The 18,037-nt window shown below is 46.1% G+C and overlaps 2 protein-coding genes across 3 annotated transcripts in view; one reads left to right on the plus strand and one right to left on the minus strand.

The window, feature by feature from the left end:
- Nucleotides 1–100: 100 nt before the first annotated feature.
- On the minus strand, nt 101–7,651 carry TRMT61B (tRNA methyltransferase 61B). 2 transcript variants are annotated; one of them, XM_059717171.1, is made up of 7 exons: nt 7,096–7,651; nt 4,926–5,028; nt 3,924–4,114; nt 2,394–2,485; nt 1,771–1,994; nt 414–494; nt 101–216 (listed from the first exon to the last, which is right to left on the minus strand). In XM_059717171.1, the coding sequence occupies exons 1-7, from the start codon at nt 7,537–7,539 to the stop codon at nt 149–151; spliced, it is 1,203 nt and encodes a 400-aa protein (XP_059573154.1). In that variant the 5' UTR covers nt 7,540–7,651; the 3' UTR covers nt 101–148. The 2 variants fall into 2 exon arrangements, with proteins under 2 accessions (XP_059573154.1, XP_006271865.4); XM_006271803.4 differs by having other exon boundaries at nt 1,765–1,994; nt 7,096–7,648.
- Nucleotides 7,652–16,955: 9,304 nt separating this feature from the next.
- WDR43 (WD repeat domain 43) overlaps nt 16,956–18,037 on the plus strand; it is a 36,738-nt gene continuing 35,656 nt past the window's right edge. The window contains exon 1 of the mRNA XM_059717184.1: nt 16,956–17,233. Coding sequence (XP_059573167.1) covers nt 17,015–17,233 — 219 coding nt within the window. The 5' untranslated portion in view covers nt 16,956–17,014. The remainder of the gene's footprint in view (nt 17,234–18,037) is intronic.

An 18,037-nucleotide genomic window follows, 5' to 3' on the forward strand; every position in this document is an offset into this window, starting at 1 on the left:
TTGCTCCTCCCTTTTCAATTGTACACAGAGTATCAAAATGTATATTCAATACAAATCAAAGCAGTAATCATTTTAAAAAAAATGTACAAGTCTACAAAAATGGTATTTATAACATTTAATATTATTTTGGTAAAATACAGTACTTAAATTACCAACTATCATCTGGAACAGTGTCTGGATGTACTGGGTTAAATTTCCTCAGTTTGATAAGGAATGCTAGTTTAGGGGAAGAAAAAAAAAAAGTAATGTTATTTCCACAACAATCTCAATGTGCTAGTCACAGAAAATGATTGTAAGTTAGGTTGTTCTATTATGTCTAATATAGCTATGTATTTAAATATAAAAAAAATCTTTAAAAAAATAGTACTACACAAAATTTAAGATTATAAAAGTACGATCCAAACATTTCTCACCTGTGTGACCAACTTGCCAAGGGTAAGGCCGAGCAATGTAAGGTACTGAACCAAGTGCCGCAACATGTTCAGAAAGTGACTCTGTTACATTACAATACAAAGCAATTATTTTCTGAGTTACAAAGAATATATATCAGACCAGAGCATCTGTATCTAAATGCTAATTTTCTTAACATCCCATCTTTCTTTCATTTGATAATCTGTTTCTCTCAAGATGCTCTGCACCAGCAGCTAGTTCATACAGCCTGTATGATGTTTTCATATACCTACAGCAAAAGTGAGCACCCCATTTTTCTTACTGGACTCTCAGCAGTCTTGAAAATATGCCATAGTCAAAGCTCTACAGTAACACACATGAATATAAGAGTCTTCCATAGACCATGTCTGTACTGCCTTTGTGCCAGGCCTTGGATTGCCACCAAGAGGCAGTCTCCACCCAAACACTTGTGGAGGTGGTATAGACAATCCCTAAGACAAAATTCTCTGAATTCAGCAGTTTAAAGATATGCGCCGAGTAGCCTGACTGAGTTTCAAATCCAAATGTGCTATTTAGTTTGTAATTCTTTGTTTTTTAAAATCAAAAAGCTATTGCATTTAAAATTGTATCTTTATTAACAGGGCTGCCAATCAAAAAGTATAGAGGCACTTCCCAGTCAATATTGACTGTAAACATCACAGTTCACATGTAGGAGGGAGCATGAATGCCAATCATGGCCTCCATATCCAAGACTCTCAGCTTTAGTAGTTTTTGTACTTTTTCATAGGAAGGAGAGCAAGAACAGAGGGTGAGCAGAACAGGCCAAGTCTAAGAGACAAAAATAGTACTAGCAATGTGATTACATTTTTAGCCCTCAAATACCTTCATTTTCAACATGTTTTAAAATATATATTTTTAATATTTCATGGTTAGAGACCCAGATTTACCAGTTTCAGACCACAGAAAGAAGCGACACTGACAGGCCAGCCACATCTTAGCAACAAGTCTTTATCTACTTAAGCAGGGGGTAATATTTCTGTGTCATGAAACAGTAATCACTCTCCATGCTTTGGGAAATAAGTCAGAAAACCAGCAGACTCCTATAGGAGTCAACAGAGTTTGAGTACATCACAAAGGTGGTAACTTTGGCTGATAAATATGGAGGATGAATATATACCTGAAGTGATGCAAAGGAAATTGTTGGGGGATGGAGAAAAAATGGGAGTATAAAATGGTGATAGACATTCTCTGAACTATCAATCTGTAAGAAGGAAGTGTAGTGAAAGTAATGCTTCTTAAGTGGCAAATGGGAAACTTGTATCACTCTCCAGCTATGACTACAAAACATGCATATAATTAAAGATAACTTCATACCATCACCTTCACTGCCTCCAAAGACAGCTTGTTCCTGAACAAGATATTCTTCATCTTGTTGAGGTTCCTCATCTATATTTTGTTGTGCTTCTACTCTTGGGGCAAGCCTGCTATCCTGTCGAGCTGGTTGTATCAACCATTCTCTCTGAGTAAGTTCAACGATCCGTTCACATAGAAGAGGAAGCTTGCTTCTCCGTATTCCTTCCAACAATTCAATAACCTGTGTGATACTTTTAAAGTTCAAAAAATAGAGTGATACAACATTTTTCTTTATTGAAATCCTTACATAAAAACTGCTGGCCTGCATTCTGTGAAGTTCCCTGTGCTCTTCACTTTTTGGTTCATACAAGTCTTTCAGTTTTACTGTAACTTAGCATAAAATCTTAGCATAAATTGAAAAACAACTGGTGGATCTGCAGGATGAACTCCTGCTGAAGGCAAAAGCAGCTTTACTCAAATAAGGGCTAAAGGATTTGGTCCAAAGCAAATTTTACTAAGTACAGCTCAAGAATTAAATACATACTTCAAAAATAAAAAATCCACATTTATTTCACACTTTAATAAAATTACAATTGTTTAAGTGATGCCCGAGTCAAATCAACTTTAAAATGCCAGAATTTAACACTTACTTTGCTAAATATACAGCACATACACCACCCTGTTTAAGGTTTGGGTACACAATAGGCAAAGCAGCCTGAGGGCAAAGCATATCCAAAGCTACCTACAGAAGAAAGATATTTGTTGACACAAGTAAATATCCAAATATATACATTCCCCAGGCTACCAGAAGCAGAAAAAAAATGAATTTATGGAGAGAGAATGTATGACACGTGCGCGTGTGAGAGTGAATACATGTTGTTCCGCACAGTATAAAATCTACATGTTCTTCCCGTCTCTGAAAAGATTAGGCAGACTCAAGTCCCATGTCTTCAAAAAACAAACAAACTCCCTAAACTGTTGAATTGCCCACTGCTACCCCATTCCAAAGGAAGTGTTGATGAACCTGTTAGTTTTTCCTAAACGGGCAATTCATATTTAACCAATGTATATGAAAGTTGGATTAGTATCAAACCTTCCAGTGATTAAACTATATATTACTGGCAAAACAACAGCTCTAAAGTCTGGAGCAGATTTTATGTAAAAGTATTGCTTTTTGGCTATTTCTTTAAAAAGTTAAGAAATACTCAACTGTATTTATAATGAAAAATCACATTACACAATAAAATATATTCAGATGTTTAACTCATGAAACTTCCATCTATAAGAACTGCCCCTCCTTCCCGCCCAGATCTTAGTTTGAAAACATTTTAAGGTGCAGATAAAGATTGGAGTATGTATACTTACATTTTTTGGGTGGAATAATAACTTCTTGTAGCCATGATTTTGAGTCTGATATATATGCTTTTGGATGCTGGCAACTCTGCATGCATGCATGTGAGCTAGTCAACAAAACTCTATTTATTCCTTTAATCTAAAGACTTATGTCAGTCCAGTAAAACTGATTTAATAAGCTATTGTATTAAGCAGTTGCCCACTTTCTGTGGAGAAGCAATATGGGTACAAAAAGTTTTCTTCAATTTAACAGAATAAAGATTTTAAAAACAAAGAATTGTGTTTACAAAATGTGCTTTAAAATGTTAATATTTGGATGAGAGCAGAGAGAAGAGCTGACAATGCTCTTTACTACTTCACTGTGCACTGCAGTAAGTTTCTTTCAGAGACAGGATGATATAACAAAAGTGCTTATGCCTTTATAGCATAAATAAGTTTCTGTAATTGTTCCTTACGTTAATATGTACCTAGTTCATCTGTAGAAAAGTCCACTTTCCATCCTGGTCCTACTTTTCTCCAAAGAGAGCAAATAAAGTAAGTTTCCCTACAAGATATTAAAAAGTATAGTATGTTCACAATACAGAAATATCAGTTTCTTTTGAAGGTTCAACTTGGATCACATACAAACACTTGCTTTTTCACAAACAAAAATGGGGATTATCCATCTTTGCTAGGTGAGAGGTTTTACTGTTTCTTTAACATTTTATACTCAGCCTAGACATGGAAATCCCACAGTGGGTAGAAAGAGATATGAAAATTACTTTATGTTGAATTAGGAAAAAAAATGCCCATTGTGTCAGGTATGGAGTTTCTTTTTAGAGACTTACTGCATCAAATGTTATAGATTTCATATCCTCAGCAGCTGTTAAAATGTCTTGCTTAATGAAATCCACGTTATCTGGCCACTCTTCTACATGTCCTATTACCCATGCATCACGCCAGAGCCTGTAATTCTTCTTTGCTACAGCATGGTGATCTTTTCTGATTTCATAACTGATAACACGTCCTTGTGGCCCAACTTAAAGCAAATAAAACACACTACTTTTACTATTTCTTTACTTATCCCCATTTGCAGGTTAAAAGTAACATAGTAAACAACAAATAGCTTCACCTGAATTGTTTCATCTTCCTCACCCTAACAAACTATTATGTAAAAAATAAATATATACATTTTATTTCAAGTGAATTGTGTATCTAGAATTCCAGGCAAACATTAATGAGACTAAAATGTTTCTATCCATAGATAGAGAATAGGCATTGCAGTCCAAGCTGTCCATAATGCTGCCTTGCCAATGTGCTGGGAGCACCACTCATGATAAAAGATTTCTGTACCTTATGGGTCATTCGGTTGCTGAGTTCTCTGTTAAAGATGTCAACAATAATTTCAGTGTGAAGTCAACACATGGATTTTATGTACTGCTCCACTATAATCATGATCTCAGTGTTTCAAGCTAACTACCCACAAACAATCACCATAGGTTCAGTGAGAAAAGGGCAACCTAAGAATAATGAAGAAAGAAGCTAGAAAGATAAGGCAAGGGTGATGACAAAAATTGAGTGAAATCCAGTCCTGTCCAGAGGGTTAGCACAAGGCCTGTGCAAGATTTAAGTCTTCAAAATACAGTTTAAATGGTTTACAGGGTATATGGTAGCCCTCTGAATTTCAGACTATATAAATAATAGGTATGAATCTTAAAATGCTAAAAACAAGCAAGCTAGTAACTTCAGGCTCCTATTAATGAAAAAGTACCACTTCTTATACTGGAATTGTTTATATTGCTTCTGTAATAAATACACTCCCAGATTTGCTGACACACAGATTTTTTTACCTGCTCTTGATAAAAACAAACTCATTGCACCAGACCCAGAACCACTTTCCAACACGGTGTCCCCTGGATGGATGTCCATCATCAGCAGCATTGCATTAATATCCTATGGGTAAAAACAATTAAGTTGAGAAACCAAGGTCTTATACTGTTTCTTCGAACACTGAGTTGTTAGACTACTTCTTTACATCATGTAACATCTTTATGATTACAAAAACCCAGTGATCTAGGCCAGTGGTTCTCAACCTTTTTCCTACTGGGACCATTTTCAAAGATCCATGGCCTGTTCCGACCCACACCGCCCTGGCCCTGCCAGTGCCCAACCCCCAGTCCCTTGTCTCCCCAGGGCCATACTGGTGTCCCCCAGTGCTGCCAGCCCAGCCATGCAGCTCTCCCCTGCCCCTTTCCCCCGCTGGAAGGGGCAGGTGCCTTCCCACCATCCCTCTGCCCTGCTGCAACTTGTGACCCTTTGAAATATTCTTGCAACCCACTTTTGGGTTGTGACCCACAGGTTGAGAAACGGTGATCTAGGCCATAAAGACAGAATTTATTTTTATGTGAATAGTACTCCTCAATCTAATAAAGCAAATGGCAAATTGTGGTGGTGAAAATAAAAATATGTCTCCCCTCTTCCTTCCCTCCCAAACCACTGCGTGCCTTTTGTTTCAGCGTGAAAGAAGCAACCTGAAAGTAAACTCTACTGATGTTTCCCTACATTTAAAATGCTGGAATATTCCAAATTAGCAGTGAGGTTCTATTACAGAGAGGACATGTACTTCTAATATGAAAAGATTTCAAACAAGGACTGCCTGGCATGCCAAAGGAGCCTGCTGGTCATTTGCCTGTTGGTTGCAGCTAAATAATATATTGTTATATCTATAGACAGATAATCAGAAATAAACGCCCAACTGTAAATTTTACTAATTCTCTGTTCACGGAGAGCCCAGTCTACTACCCTGACCATGGAGTGGGCCCCAGTTTCACAAGCTTTTGGTGACATTTCCCCTGCCAGGAGTAAGACTAGTACCCACCTCTAAACTGCCCTTCTGCCCGAAACCACTGGCATCCTATAGGGTGCCAGGCTATTTCAGCACTGGGTGTCCATCAGTTGCAGGCAGTACCATCGACCAAAAATTATGGTAGCAGGTGAATGTGACCTGCCGGTGTTGAAAATGCAGCTCTAAAGCAACTCCAGAGTTTTTTTTTTGAGGGAAACTGTACACTGGCAGTTCTCAGCCTTTTTTTTAAGACTAGAAGCACCCTCCTCAGAACCAAGGCCACACTGCTGTTCAGTCTCCCAACGGCCCTTGGGTAGCACAAATGCCTGAACTGCCAGTCGGTTTTCCTGTGGAGTTGTGCTAGCACCACCAGCTCCCCGGGCTGGAATGCAGGGTGGCCAGCTCTATCTGAATCTATTCCCAGAGGTGTCCACAAACACAGCACTCCCATGACACACAATGTGAACATGCCACGTCCTTGCATGTACCAGTTACGGATTACGGTGAGCGGATTTTACATCAAGAAGACAAACGCTCGTTACTATCACACTTTAAAAATCCACTGCACCACTATATAAATTGGATTCAACATATTCATTTTAGTGAACGCCCTATTATTTCTCTCCTGGGCGACTCTAGGCAGTCTCCCGGAGATTTACATCTCATTCCTGCAGACTCCGGGGCAATCCTGGAGGGTTGGCAACCCTACTGGAAGGGCATCTAGTTAAGCAAAGGCCAATTTTCACTGGGTTTCCTGACGACGATGAAGTAACAGAGCACTGCTCCTCTGGCAAAGAACGCGGGGCAGGATGGTTTGCACACTCTGGTTCCTATTCACGGGGCCAGACACAGTCATGGGTGAACACTGCCTGGGGCCTGGACAGAAACGGGGCCTGAAAATGGAAATCTTTCGATTATCATTATCTTTGGTGAAGGGGGGCCAATACTAAGAGTCAAATACTAAGAGTCTGCCCGGGACCGCCAGGAGTCTAGGGATGGTGCTGCCTATCCAACAGCTCCGAGGTGCTCCCATGCATGGCATGCGCATGCCGACCCATGCTGGCACCCCCAAAAAGACCTCAGGGCCCGGGGTGTGAACGGCCTCCAGCCCTCGGAGGCTCTTTGCAACCTGCTTTTGCGCCCCAGCTGCGCCCAGCCTGGCCCAAGCCCCTCACCTTGGGATAGGAGATGGTGGGTCCCCTCTTCATGAGCAGCACGAACTCGTCCAGCGCCGGGCGGCGCACCAGCAGGGGCACGCCCTGGGACGTGGCCACCATTTGCCCGGGCAGCTTGCCCAGGATGCGGCCGTGCTCCACCACCCCCCAGCAGCTATTCAGCCGGCCCAGCGCCGTCAGCTGGCACATGCGCCTGAACTCCCCGTGCCGCCTCCTGCGCAGCTCCGCCAGCACCAGCTCCCCGGCCTGCAGGGGCCGCTCCCCGCCCGGCGCCCCGGGCCCGCCCGCGCCCGGCACCGGCTCCTGGAGCCGCTGCAGGGAGCACAGGGCCCGGCGCCGCGCCGCCGCGCGGGGAGAGGCCGCGCCGCCCGGGGCCGCAGCAGGGCCCGGCCCGGAGCAGGCGCCCCGCAGCGCCCGCAGGCCCCAGCCCGCCCGCGGCAGCATGGCCCGACCGCGGCGGCCCACGTGGCTGCTCCTCCCGCCTGGCGCCGGGGCCGGCCCGCCTCCTCCGCCGCTCCCTGCCCCGCCAGGCACCCGGCCACGGCCGGCCCCCTCTGCGCGCCCTTTCGGCCGCTCCGTGCGCCGCCTGCACACGCGCGTCTGCCTGCCCAGGCCCTGTGCTCCCCTGCGGCGCGAGTGAAAGAGAGAGAGAGAGAGTGTGTGCGTGTGTGACTCTCTGCTCCCCTTCTACCCCCCTACCCCGCTCCCCATTAGTGTGTGTGTGTGTAGAACCACATCGACACTTGTGCTGTAATGCACTTTAGGTAACCAGCATTAAATCTTGTGCTTCGAGGCTGCTATACAAGTGCGAACAGCCTGCTGGACATCCAATGTATGGGAGTAGACTGCTGGAACACAGAAACTGAGGTGTTCTAGCAGCCTTCCACATCACCTGTACTAGTGTCCCAGCGCATCTCTGCGCTGACAAAGTGACAGCAAGGGCACTTTGAAATAAAACATGTTTGATGAGCATTAGTTCAAAGCACACTGCCACCATTTTTTCAGCGCGGAGATGCTGATACACGTGACACGCGGGCACTTTTAATAAGCGCAGCTTGCTAACTAAAGTGCCTGGCACCACATCCCACAGCACATGTAAAAATGCCCTCCTCTGCGAGGTACTAGAAAAGGTGCCTTAGCCTGTTTAAATGCACATTAGCTAAAGAGCACATTTTTGTGATGCTTTAATGTACATTAAAATAGGCTAATGTGCATTAAAGCACATGTGTAGAAGCACCCCATGTGATTAGCTAGACAGACAGACCTTTAACCCCCAGGTCCTTTTCTGCAAAACTATTGCTTAGCCAGTCAGTCCCCAGACTGTAACAGTACATGGGATTGTTCTGTCTTAAGTGCAGGACCTCATGAGATTTCTTTTGGCCCAGTCCTCCAATTTGTGTAGGTCACTATGAATCCTAGCCCTGTCATCCAGTGTATCTACTTCTCCCTCCATCCTGGTGTCATCTGCAAATTTGCTGAGCGTGCACTCTATGCCGTCTTCTAGGTAGTTGATCAAGATATTGAACAAAACCAGCCCCAGGACCGACCCCTGGGGCACTCCACTTGATACTGGCTGTCAACTAGACATTGAGCCATTGATTACTACCCTCTAAGCCCAACAATCCAGGCAGTTTTCTGTTCACCTTGCAGTGCATTAATCCAACCTGTACTTCCTTAGCTTGCCTGAGAGAATGTTGTAGGAGATGGTATCAAAACCCTTGCTAAAGTCACTAAATAATCCTATAGGTTCTCCTTACATAGCTCAGAAGGAGGGCTGAAAAGGACTCCACAAGTCATCTAGTGCAATGGTTCTCAACCTTTTTTCATAGATTTCATAGATATTTGGGCTGGAGGGGACCCCAGAGGATCATCGAATCTAGCCCCCTGCCCCAGGGGCCGGAAGTCAGCAGGAATCATAGGATCCCAGCAAGATAAGCAACCAAATGTGTCTTGAAATCATTCAACGTGGGTGCTTGAACTGCCTCCAGCGGCAGTCTGTTCCAAACCTTGGGGGCTCGGACAGTAAAGAAGTTCTTCCTTATGTCCAGCCTGAATCAGTCACAGCTGAGTTTGTGACTGTTTGATCTTGTCATCCCTTGGGGCGCTCTAGTGAACAGACATTTCCCCAGATCCTGATGAGCACCCCTGATAAACTTAGAGGTGGCCACCAGATCACCCCTGAGCCTGTGGTTTTCCAGGCTGAAAAGTCCCATGGCTCTCAGCCTGTCGTCATAAGGTCTGTTTCCTGACCTCTGATCATGTGCGTGGCTCTTCTTAGGACTCTCTCAAGCTTCGCCACATCCTTTGAATTGTGGAGCCCAAAACTGGATGCAGTACTCCAGCTGTGGCCTCACCAAGGCCGAGTACAACAGGAGAATGACATCCAGGGATTTGCTTGAGAAGCATTGATGGATGCAAGCCAGTGTTTTGCTTGCTTTACTAGCCACAGCATCGCATTGAAGGCTCATGTTCATATTGTGGTCAGTCATGACTCCCAAGTCCCCTTCATCTGTAGTGCTAACCAGCGTAGCACTGCTGAACCTATAAGCATGCTGCAGGTTTTTCCTCCCAAGGTGGAGAACCTTGCATTTTTCGGTGTTGAACACCATCAGGTTCTCCTCCACCCATTTCCTGAGCCTGTCAAGATCTGCCTGGATCACCCTCCTGTCCTCAGGTGTGGATGCTTTACCCCAGAGTTTGGTGTCATCAACAAACTTGGCCAGTCCGCTTCTGACACCAATGTCCACATCATTGATGAAGTTGTTAAAAATTAAAGGCCCTAGGACAGAGCCTTGAGGGACCCCACTGGTGACCGCGCACCAAGACGATTGCCTTCCGTCAACCACCACCCTCTGGGTCCTGCCGCGGAGCCAATTCCCCAGCCAGCGGATCGTGGTGAGGTCAAGGCCACAGTTAGCCAGTTTTGCCAAGAGGTGATCATGGGATACCAGATTGAAGGCTTTTTTAAAGTCAAGATATACAACATCAATCTCTTCCCCCTTGTCCAGGTGATAGGTCACCTGGTCATAAAAGGAAATGAGATTGGTCTAGCAAGACCTACCCACAACAAACCAGTGCTGGGTATTCCTCAGGATATTGCAGTCAGCTAGTCTGTTAAGGATGGCTTCTTTGATAATCTTGTCCAAGACCTGCCCCAGGATAGAGGTCAGGCTGATGGGCCTGTAGTTTGCTGGATCTACTTTCCTCCTTTTCTTGAAGATAGGCACCACATTGGCCTTCTTTCAGTCTTCGGGCACTACACCAGAGCGCCAGGAGTTCTCAAAGATCCGTGCCAGGGGCTGAGCTATGATGCTTGCCAGCTGCTTGAGTACCCTGGGGTGTAAACCATCAGGGACGGCTCATGGCCGGCTGTATCAGGACCCATTTGTAAACATTGATGGCTAGTCCTGACCCATACTGGGCAGTAGGTTGGGAGCCCATCACTCCCAACCCACTGCCCACTGCCCCCAGGCCTCAGCCCCACAGTGTGTGGGGCAGGGGAGGGTGTGTGGGGCAAGGGGTTTGTGTGTGGTATAAGCAGCCCCTTGGAGACTGGAACTCTGCCAGCCTGCGAGGGAAAAGCCACAGTTTCCCACGTTTTTCTCCTTTAAAGGAGAATCCATTGTTAAAGTTTGTTGCTCAGTTTTGAAAGTTTGTATGTGACCCTTTCATATATTCTTGTGATGTGCTTCTGGGTCACAACCCATGGGTTGAGAAATGCTGGTCTAGTGCAACTCCCCCTGCCTGAGGCAGACTCTTCCCTAATGTTTTAGCAGCGCCTGACATGTCTGCAGTCCTGGTTTGTCCACTTCAGCCACCAGGCAGGAGCTGGCCTCTTCCATTATAGAATCATAGAGGAGTAGGGCTGGAAGGGAGATCCAGTGGGCACAGGAAAGTGGGGAAGTAGGTGGTGAGGGGATCCTTGAGACCGTCCCCACCCCACACTGCTGTAAACTTAGTTAATAAAGGAGAAATAGAACTGAACTTCTCAGCTGGAAACACCTGAAAGCCTTCGATTGTCACGAGCTACAATACATTCTCCATGTCAGTTGGAAGGGTGGAAGAATGAACACCACGGTTCTGGCTTACACAAATACCAACAGCATCAGACCTGGGTGTATAAGGTACCAGCTTCACTGGGTGGGACATGTTATAATGATGCCTGACAACTGGCTCCCGAAATTGCAACTTGCCAATAGTCTAGAAATGGGCAAATGATGAGATTCCAGGACACCTTGAAGGCCAATCTGAAGAAACATGATAGTAACATCCAAACCTGGGAGACTTGAGCGCTGAATTGTCCCCAGTGGCACCATGAAATAGGAAAAGGCATCAAGTATTCAAGCAAACTTGCTTCACTATGGAGGTGGTTAAGCAAGAGAGACAATGGGAAAGATTTGTGACTTGACATCACCAGGACTCACTACTTTTCCCTGAAACAATTTGCTGTGTCTGTAGTTGAACATACAGATCTTGAATTGGCCTCTTCAGTCATTTCCAGACTCATCAGTGACTTTCCTATCTAATGGAAGACCATCATCCTCATATTGAGGGACTGCCACTGCTGAGTTACAAAACATTCAGTGCATCTTAATGTGTGTGTGTGGTTTGTGGACAATCAATTGACAGTTCAGGGACATGCTTGTAAAAATGATGAGATTTTGAGAAAGCCTCAGTCTCTTTGCACTGGAGCAAAATCCTTCCTGGTGTTCAAGGGGGAAGAATGTTTAAAGCCACAGAGACATGCTCTCAGGGTTGTAGGCAACTGTTAAAAGGGAATACAAATGATTCACAAGTCTGTTGTGGAAATTCACTGGATGCTGAATAATGTTTGTAATTAATTATGAACAAAAAGTTTTGAATTAATGCTAAGTGTTATTTGTTAAACACTTTCCTCGTAGTTGCTGCTATTCATAAGACAGATAAATAAAATAAAAATAAAAGGTTCTCAGGAATTAGTATTAAAATGAAACTTTCCAATCTAACTTCTTGCTTAGACAAAGATAATTTACAGTAACCTTTGGGGACTGTGTAACAAATCATAATGTAAATTTATTTTTAAGTTAATTTTATTGGCATTGTTTGACTGGCATGGCCCTTGACAAAACATACTGCTACATTCTGCTACATTCTGCTACAACTAATGCCTTTTGAAAATTACTAAATATAATACAAAAAATGATCATGTCTTGTAAATATGAATTGAATGGCTAGCAATGGTCAAATGCAGTACCATTTCCATTTACTGTACTTGTTGGGAGAGAAAAAAGGGTCTGGAAATGTAAAAGATTGGAGATTAGGGATTGACTAAACTTTTTGAAGAGTTAAAGCTTTTTGCTTATGCTTTAGTACAATTGGAGCAGTTTCTTTCCATCTGTATTTTTCAGAACAGAAAGCGAACATTGTAACGTCCAATCCTGCAGTGCACTCTGAGAGGAGGTATGTCAGGTGACCACAGGAAGTTGATTGCAGAACTGGCACTTAAAAGAAGGCATATGGTGGTAATCTCCTGATGGCCTGTGCCCACTTGAAAAACAAAAGTTGAAAGCCTAACATTGGCTCTTCTGCAGAAGCCCATTTAGCTTGGCTGAAACCTATTTATGGATACAGCAAGCCCTCCTCCTGTAAGTCAGTCTGTAGAACCTATTTATGCAATAATGTTTATAGGTGAGTAAATTCACTGAGAAAATATCATACCTTCAGTATTTGCAACAGAGCTGCAAGATCTGCCACTATTGAAACTCAATATTTTGCATCAAGTCATGGTCTTTCTTGTCCCTCTGGGATAGCCCGTGAATAAAATGTTCCTAGGCCCAGCCTGTAACTTATGTATCGGGACCTAATTTCCATTTCCAGTGTGAGATAGGTAGTTAGAAGCTTAAATCCTACTGATTTTTAATGGCATTTAAGCCCTATAACAATTTTATCTCTTGTCTTTCCCCGTATTTCTTTAATGCGCTGCAAGCATGTTTTTAGGTGCCAGAAAGCAAGTAATAAATAATAATATTATAGCTCTTGAATATTTCTTTTTGATGTAAGATGCATAATTTGTAATTTGATGGGGCATAGCGGCTATTTATTCATTCTATAAACTCCAACTTTAAATAGTTTGCATTGAGAAGATTTCTGGACTTTTTTGTGCCCTTCTCTTCAGTCAAAAATATTTAAGATGGATGACAATATTGCTTAGAAGTAATTTGTAAAAATTTTGCTTCCACCCCTTATTTCAGTTAAAGGTGGAAAGAGTAATTAAATAGCTGAGGGCATGAAGATGTTTACATTTTTAAGGAAGTATTTCTCTTATGCTTCTTCTGACTGTAACTGTAAGGAAATGTAGAAGGGAACAGAACATAAAAGGCTAGTTATATATTCATTTTGTCCTGAAAATTTACTGATGAATCTGAATACTTTAAAAAAGAAATATTTGCAGTATACTAAATGATGATCCCAAGTGAAAATTGCCCAGCATTCTTCACAACCTAAGCCTAACAGATAATGCAGTTTGTGAAATCAACAGTACGCTGACTTAACAGTCATGGGAAAAAGCAAATCATAAAAATTACAGAGGGAAATCTACTAAATTGTCTAAACTACCTCCACATAAATGCAGTATTTTTCTTTATAGTACATGCTTCAGTGTCTGGTCTGGTTTCATAGTAGGGTTGGAGTGTTGTTACTGCCTCAATGCCCAGGAGATATGTGAGAAGCAAGGGTTTTTGAGTGATATTTTTTATTGGATCAAAAGTGTACATAGATAATGTGTTGGGTGCGCATGTGGGGTACATACCCCTCCAGATTTCTGTGCTGACAGTGGGGCAAGGGACATGGGGCTGCAGCTTGGCTGGAGTTAGGGCCTGGCAGCAGTGGGGGTGGTGATGGCAGTGTAATTTCTGTGCCAATGGTGGGGCATGGGGCTGCATCCCAGCCGGACCCAACTCCTAGTAGCAGTGAGGGCAGTAGCATGATGTTGGCCCCCCCCCCTCCCCCCCCAGTCAGCGCTTATGAATGTCCTTTGACTGTATAGCTGGGAGAGATGATAGATAAGCTTTTATGCACAAAATGCTGATCTGAAGAAGGGCACCCTGTACCCAAAAGTGTGTCTAACATCCTTCCCAGATATATGGTTCATCCAATAAAAGGTACTACCAAAGACACTTTGCTTATCCAGTACCAGAGATGACCTAAGCAGGGTGCAGGGCCCAGGACAAATCAGCCTGCGTGGGGCCCCAGCCCTGTGTGCCCTGGACTTGAAGAAAACCGGCGGCAGATTTGGCAGTGTGGAGGGGAGGGGGTGTTGAGCAGCCGGACACGAAGCCAACAGCGGCAGCACTGACTCTGTCTGGCTCCACAGAGCCCCCCAAAATGCGGGGTTTGGGGCGGTTGCCCCACTTTGCCCCCCCTAAGGATGGCCCTGTCCAGCACTCAGGAAAACTCCTTCCACTCCTCTGTGTGATGTTGTTGAAATTACTTCAACCAAAGGAACCCTCCTGATTCCCATGGGAGCCTGCTCTGCATTTTCACTGACCTCACTCACTGCTCTCATCTTTCTCCTGACATCCAACCTGCTTTCTATTTCCTACCACTCCTGCTTGCAGCAACTTGAGCTGCCCTGGGAGAGGGAAAGCTGATGGTCCTGCAATGCTTGGGCTCCCTGGGGCCTGGGTTGGAGGATGCAGCAAGTGCTCCCTGCGCACAGGTCGTAACACCCCACAGCTTTGCCTCTTACCATGGACCTGGCCTTACAAACACTTGTCCCTCCCAGCACTACTTTGCCCTTCCTTCCCTCCCCCTACCTTGTCTTTTGTATTCAAATTTCTCTTTCTTATATTGTACTCTGCTTTCTGCATCTCCTTTCACAGCATCTGAAGTAAGCTACAGCCCATGAAAACTTGTGTGTGTGTAAATAAATCCACTTCTGTTAGTTTATGACAGTGTTTCTCAACCTTTTTTAAACTCGGGGCACCACTCCGTAGATTTCAGGCATCCCTCAATGGACTCAGAAAATGCCTGCTCTTACCTTTCACTCTTTTTTTTTTACTACAGAACTCCAAAACACTACAACAGGACCAAATGTTTTCCACACTGGTTGGGAATCACTGGTCTATGCAGTGCAAATCTACCCTGCCTTCTACTTACAAATGCCCCCAGCAAGCCCTGGTCACCAGATGTTCCCTGCAATCCCTTCCTTCTCCCCCCCCCCCCCCACACCTGGGCACACAGTCTCTCTTCCTCCCCTCTTCGCTTACAAGGTCTGTTCAAAAAGTATGGAGACTGAACATGTATTTGTGATACAAAGTATTGGGTGGGGGGGGGCATGGCTTTGCTGGACATGTCTGGGCATGTTGGGACTCCTTTGGACAGGTTTGCAGCTCATGGTGCTTCCCCAGTTTTCTGTGGCCAGCAGCGTTCCCTCTAACCTGTGTGGCATGCGCGGCTGCGCAGGCGCGCCTGGCAGTGTGGCAGAAGCGTGCCTGTGCAGCCATGCAGCTTAAAGGGAATGCTGGTGGCCAGCAGTTGAAGTAAGATTGTTTGTGTCTCGCATCCCCTTTTGTTATGTCAGAGTGTCCAGAACAACCCGTGTGCATTAAATTTTGCATGAAAATTGGGAAAATGACAAGTGAAAGATTTGAATTATTTAAAATAGCATTTGGTGATAACACGGCTGTGCAAGAGATTTTGAATGGTATCGTTGGTTTAAAGGACGATCATCGGTCGAAAGTGATGAATGTTTTGGATGCCCTTCAACATCACGAAATGATGAAAATGGGGCAGTGGTTTGCAGTCTGGTTCAAAATGATAGGCGATTGACTGTCTGAGAGCTAGCAGAAGAAGTTGGAATGTCTGTTGGTTCATGTCATTCAATTCTAATTGGTGACTTGGGAATGAAATGACCTGAAAAATGACCAGAAAAGTGGATGCTTCACTACAACAACATGCATGCCCACTCAGCACAGCTTGTGAAGCAATTTTTAGCCAAAGTTTAGCCAAACACTGTATCCCACAAGTGCTGCAGCCTCCACAGTCACCTGATATGGCCCCATGCGACTTTTCTCTATTCCCTCAACAAAACTTTGAAAGGAAGATTTTGTGATGTGGAAACCATAAAACAAAATGCGACTGAGCAGCTTTTAGCAATTCCACGAATTGTTTATCAGAGGTGTTTCCAACAGTGGCAGAAACGGGAGAAGTGTGCGGCTGCAGAAGGAGCATACTTTGAAGGAGATTAAGTCAACCCCACTGTAAATTAAATACTTTGTTTCCTACAGCATCAGCCTGGATACTTTTTGAACACCCTCCTACATGGGCACAGGCACACAAACACACTACACCAGTACAAACTACACCACACAAATCCACACAGACAGAACCACACCCCATGCAGCATACACACAACCACATGACACGCACCATACAGACACATACACACACTTCCAGACGCAACCAAACCACGCACACATCTATGCACCACACGGACACAGGCACACACACACACACACACCACACATCACGCACATCACTTATCATGCACACAGACACAACCACACACCATCCACAATCCCACATCACACACAACATACGCCCCCCGCCCCACATCACACACAATGGCACACCATCCACACGTGCGTGCATCACACAACCACAGCCCATCCACTGACACATACCATATAGACACCCAAACCACACCTTGCACACGCATGTCTCTTACACACAGCTCAGAACGCCCTCACCCCCCACTCTTCCAGACCCCCCCTTCCACACTCCCCACCTCCCGACGCCATGTCAATCACACACACACACCCCGCCCTCCCCCGGGCAGTCCCGGCTGGGCGGAGCGGCTGAGTGCGCGTGCGCGGGAGGCGAACACGTGGCCGCGGCGGCTGGCGCAGCGCAGCGCGGAGAGGCAGGGCCGAGGAGCGCCATGGCGGCGGGAGAGGCGTGTAGTGGCGGCTGGGGGGAGTCCGCGCGGGCCCCGTGCGCCTTCTCGCCCTGCGGCCGCCGCCTGCTCGCGCTGTCCGGGCCCGACGGCCGCCTCCGCGTGTGGGACGCGCCCAGCAGCCGCCTGCACCGCGAGTATGCGCCGTCCGCCCGCCTCAGCGCCGCCTGCACCTGCCTGGCCTGGGCCCCGCCGGCCGTCAAGGTAGCGCCCGGGTCGCGCGGGGGGGGGGTCGGGCCTGCTCCTCTCCGCCCGGCCTGTGGGGGCGGGGGCACGTGGCGCGGGGCAGCGGCGGGGCCAGCCGGGGCCTTGCCCCGCGGGGCGCACGTGGCTCCCCGCCCTTCCCCCCAGCGTCCGGGGGGGGGGCCGCGTTCCAGCCTGGGTGGGGGGGCGGTGACGTAGCCGGGGCGGGGCTTCCCCCCACGGCGGGGCGGGAGCGAGGCTCCCGGCCCGTTGGAGCGCGCACGTGCCCCCCACCTCCCCCGCCGTTAGCGGAGCCCCGCCCCGCTGCCTGGGTGGGCAGAGGGGTGTCAGGAACCTGGTTGTCCACGGGACAGGGGCCCTCTGTGGGGGTCCTGGCACTTACTTGGGGTTGGGGGTTGGAGGGGTCACCCTGGCCCCCCCAAACTCACGGGCTGAGTGGGGGAGTGGGGTAGTGACACTGCTGGGATGCTGCCTGCTGGGGGTCCCTGTGCAGGGTGCCTGCTTGCCCCCATGGGTTTGGGAGTTTCTGAAGTGGCAGGTTGAGCGTCATGTGTTTACAAGGCTTGGGTTCTATGCGGTTTGGGGGATGGTGGGGTCAGCTGGGTGGATATGATTTGGCTGATTTGACCTGGCCTGGGGCACAGAATGTGTTCTGCATCCCTTTGCAACAGCAGAACTACTCTTATTTCACTGGTGTCAAAAAAAAAAAAGTGAAAACTAAGTGCTGGCATTTTTTGAGGGACCCCTGGAGATTACCCTGGGGGGACCCCTTGAGTCTAAAACAGTTGAGAGCCCCTGATATAG

Source organism: Alligator mississippiensis, chromosome 1, assembly GCF_030867095.1.
Source record: "Alligator mississippiensis isolate rAllMis1 chromosome 1, rAllMis1, whole genome shotgun sequence".
Classification (NCBI taxonomy): Eukaryota; Metazoa; Chordata; order Crocodylia; family Alligatoridae; genus Alligator; species Alligator mississippiensis.

Coding starts and splice junctions, on each gene's coding strand:
- TRMT61B (XM_006271803.4), bottom strand. CDS start 7,539: ATGCTGCCGCGGGCGGGCTGGGGCCTGCGGGCGCTGCGGGGCGCCTGC. Junction 495..1,764: donor TGGAGGCAGTGAAGGTGATG/GTATGAAGTTAT, acceptor GTAATGTAACAG/AGTCACTTTCTGAACATGTT. Junction 217..413: donor TTGGCAAGTTGGTCACACAG/GTGAGAAATGTT, acceptor CCCCTAAACTAG/CATTCCTTATCAAACTGAGG.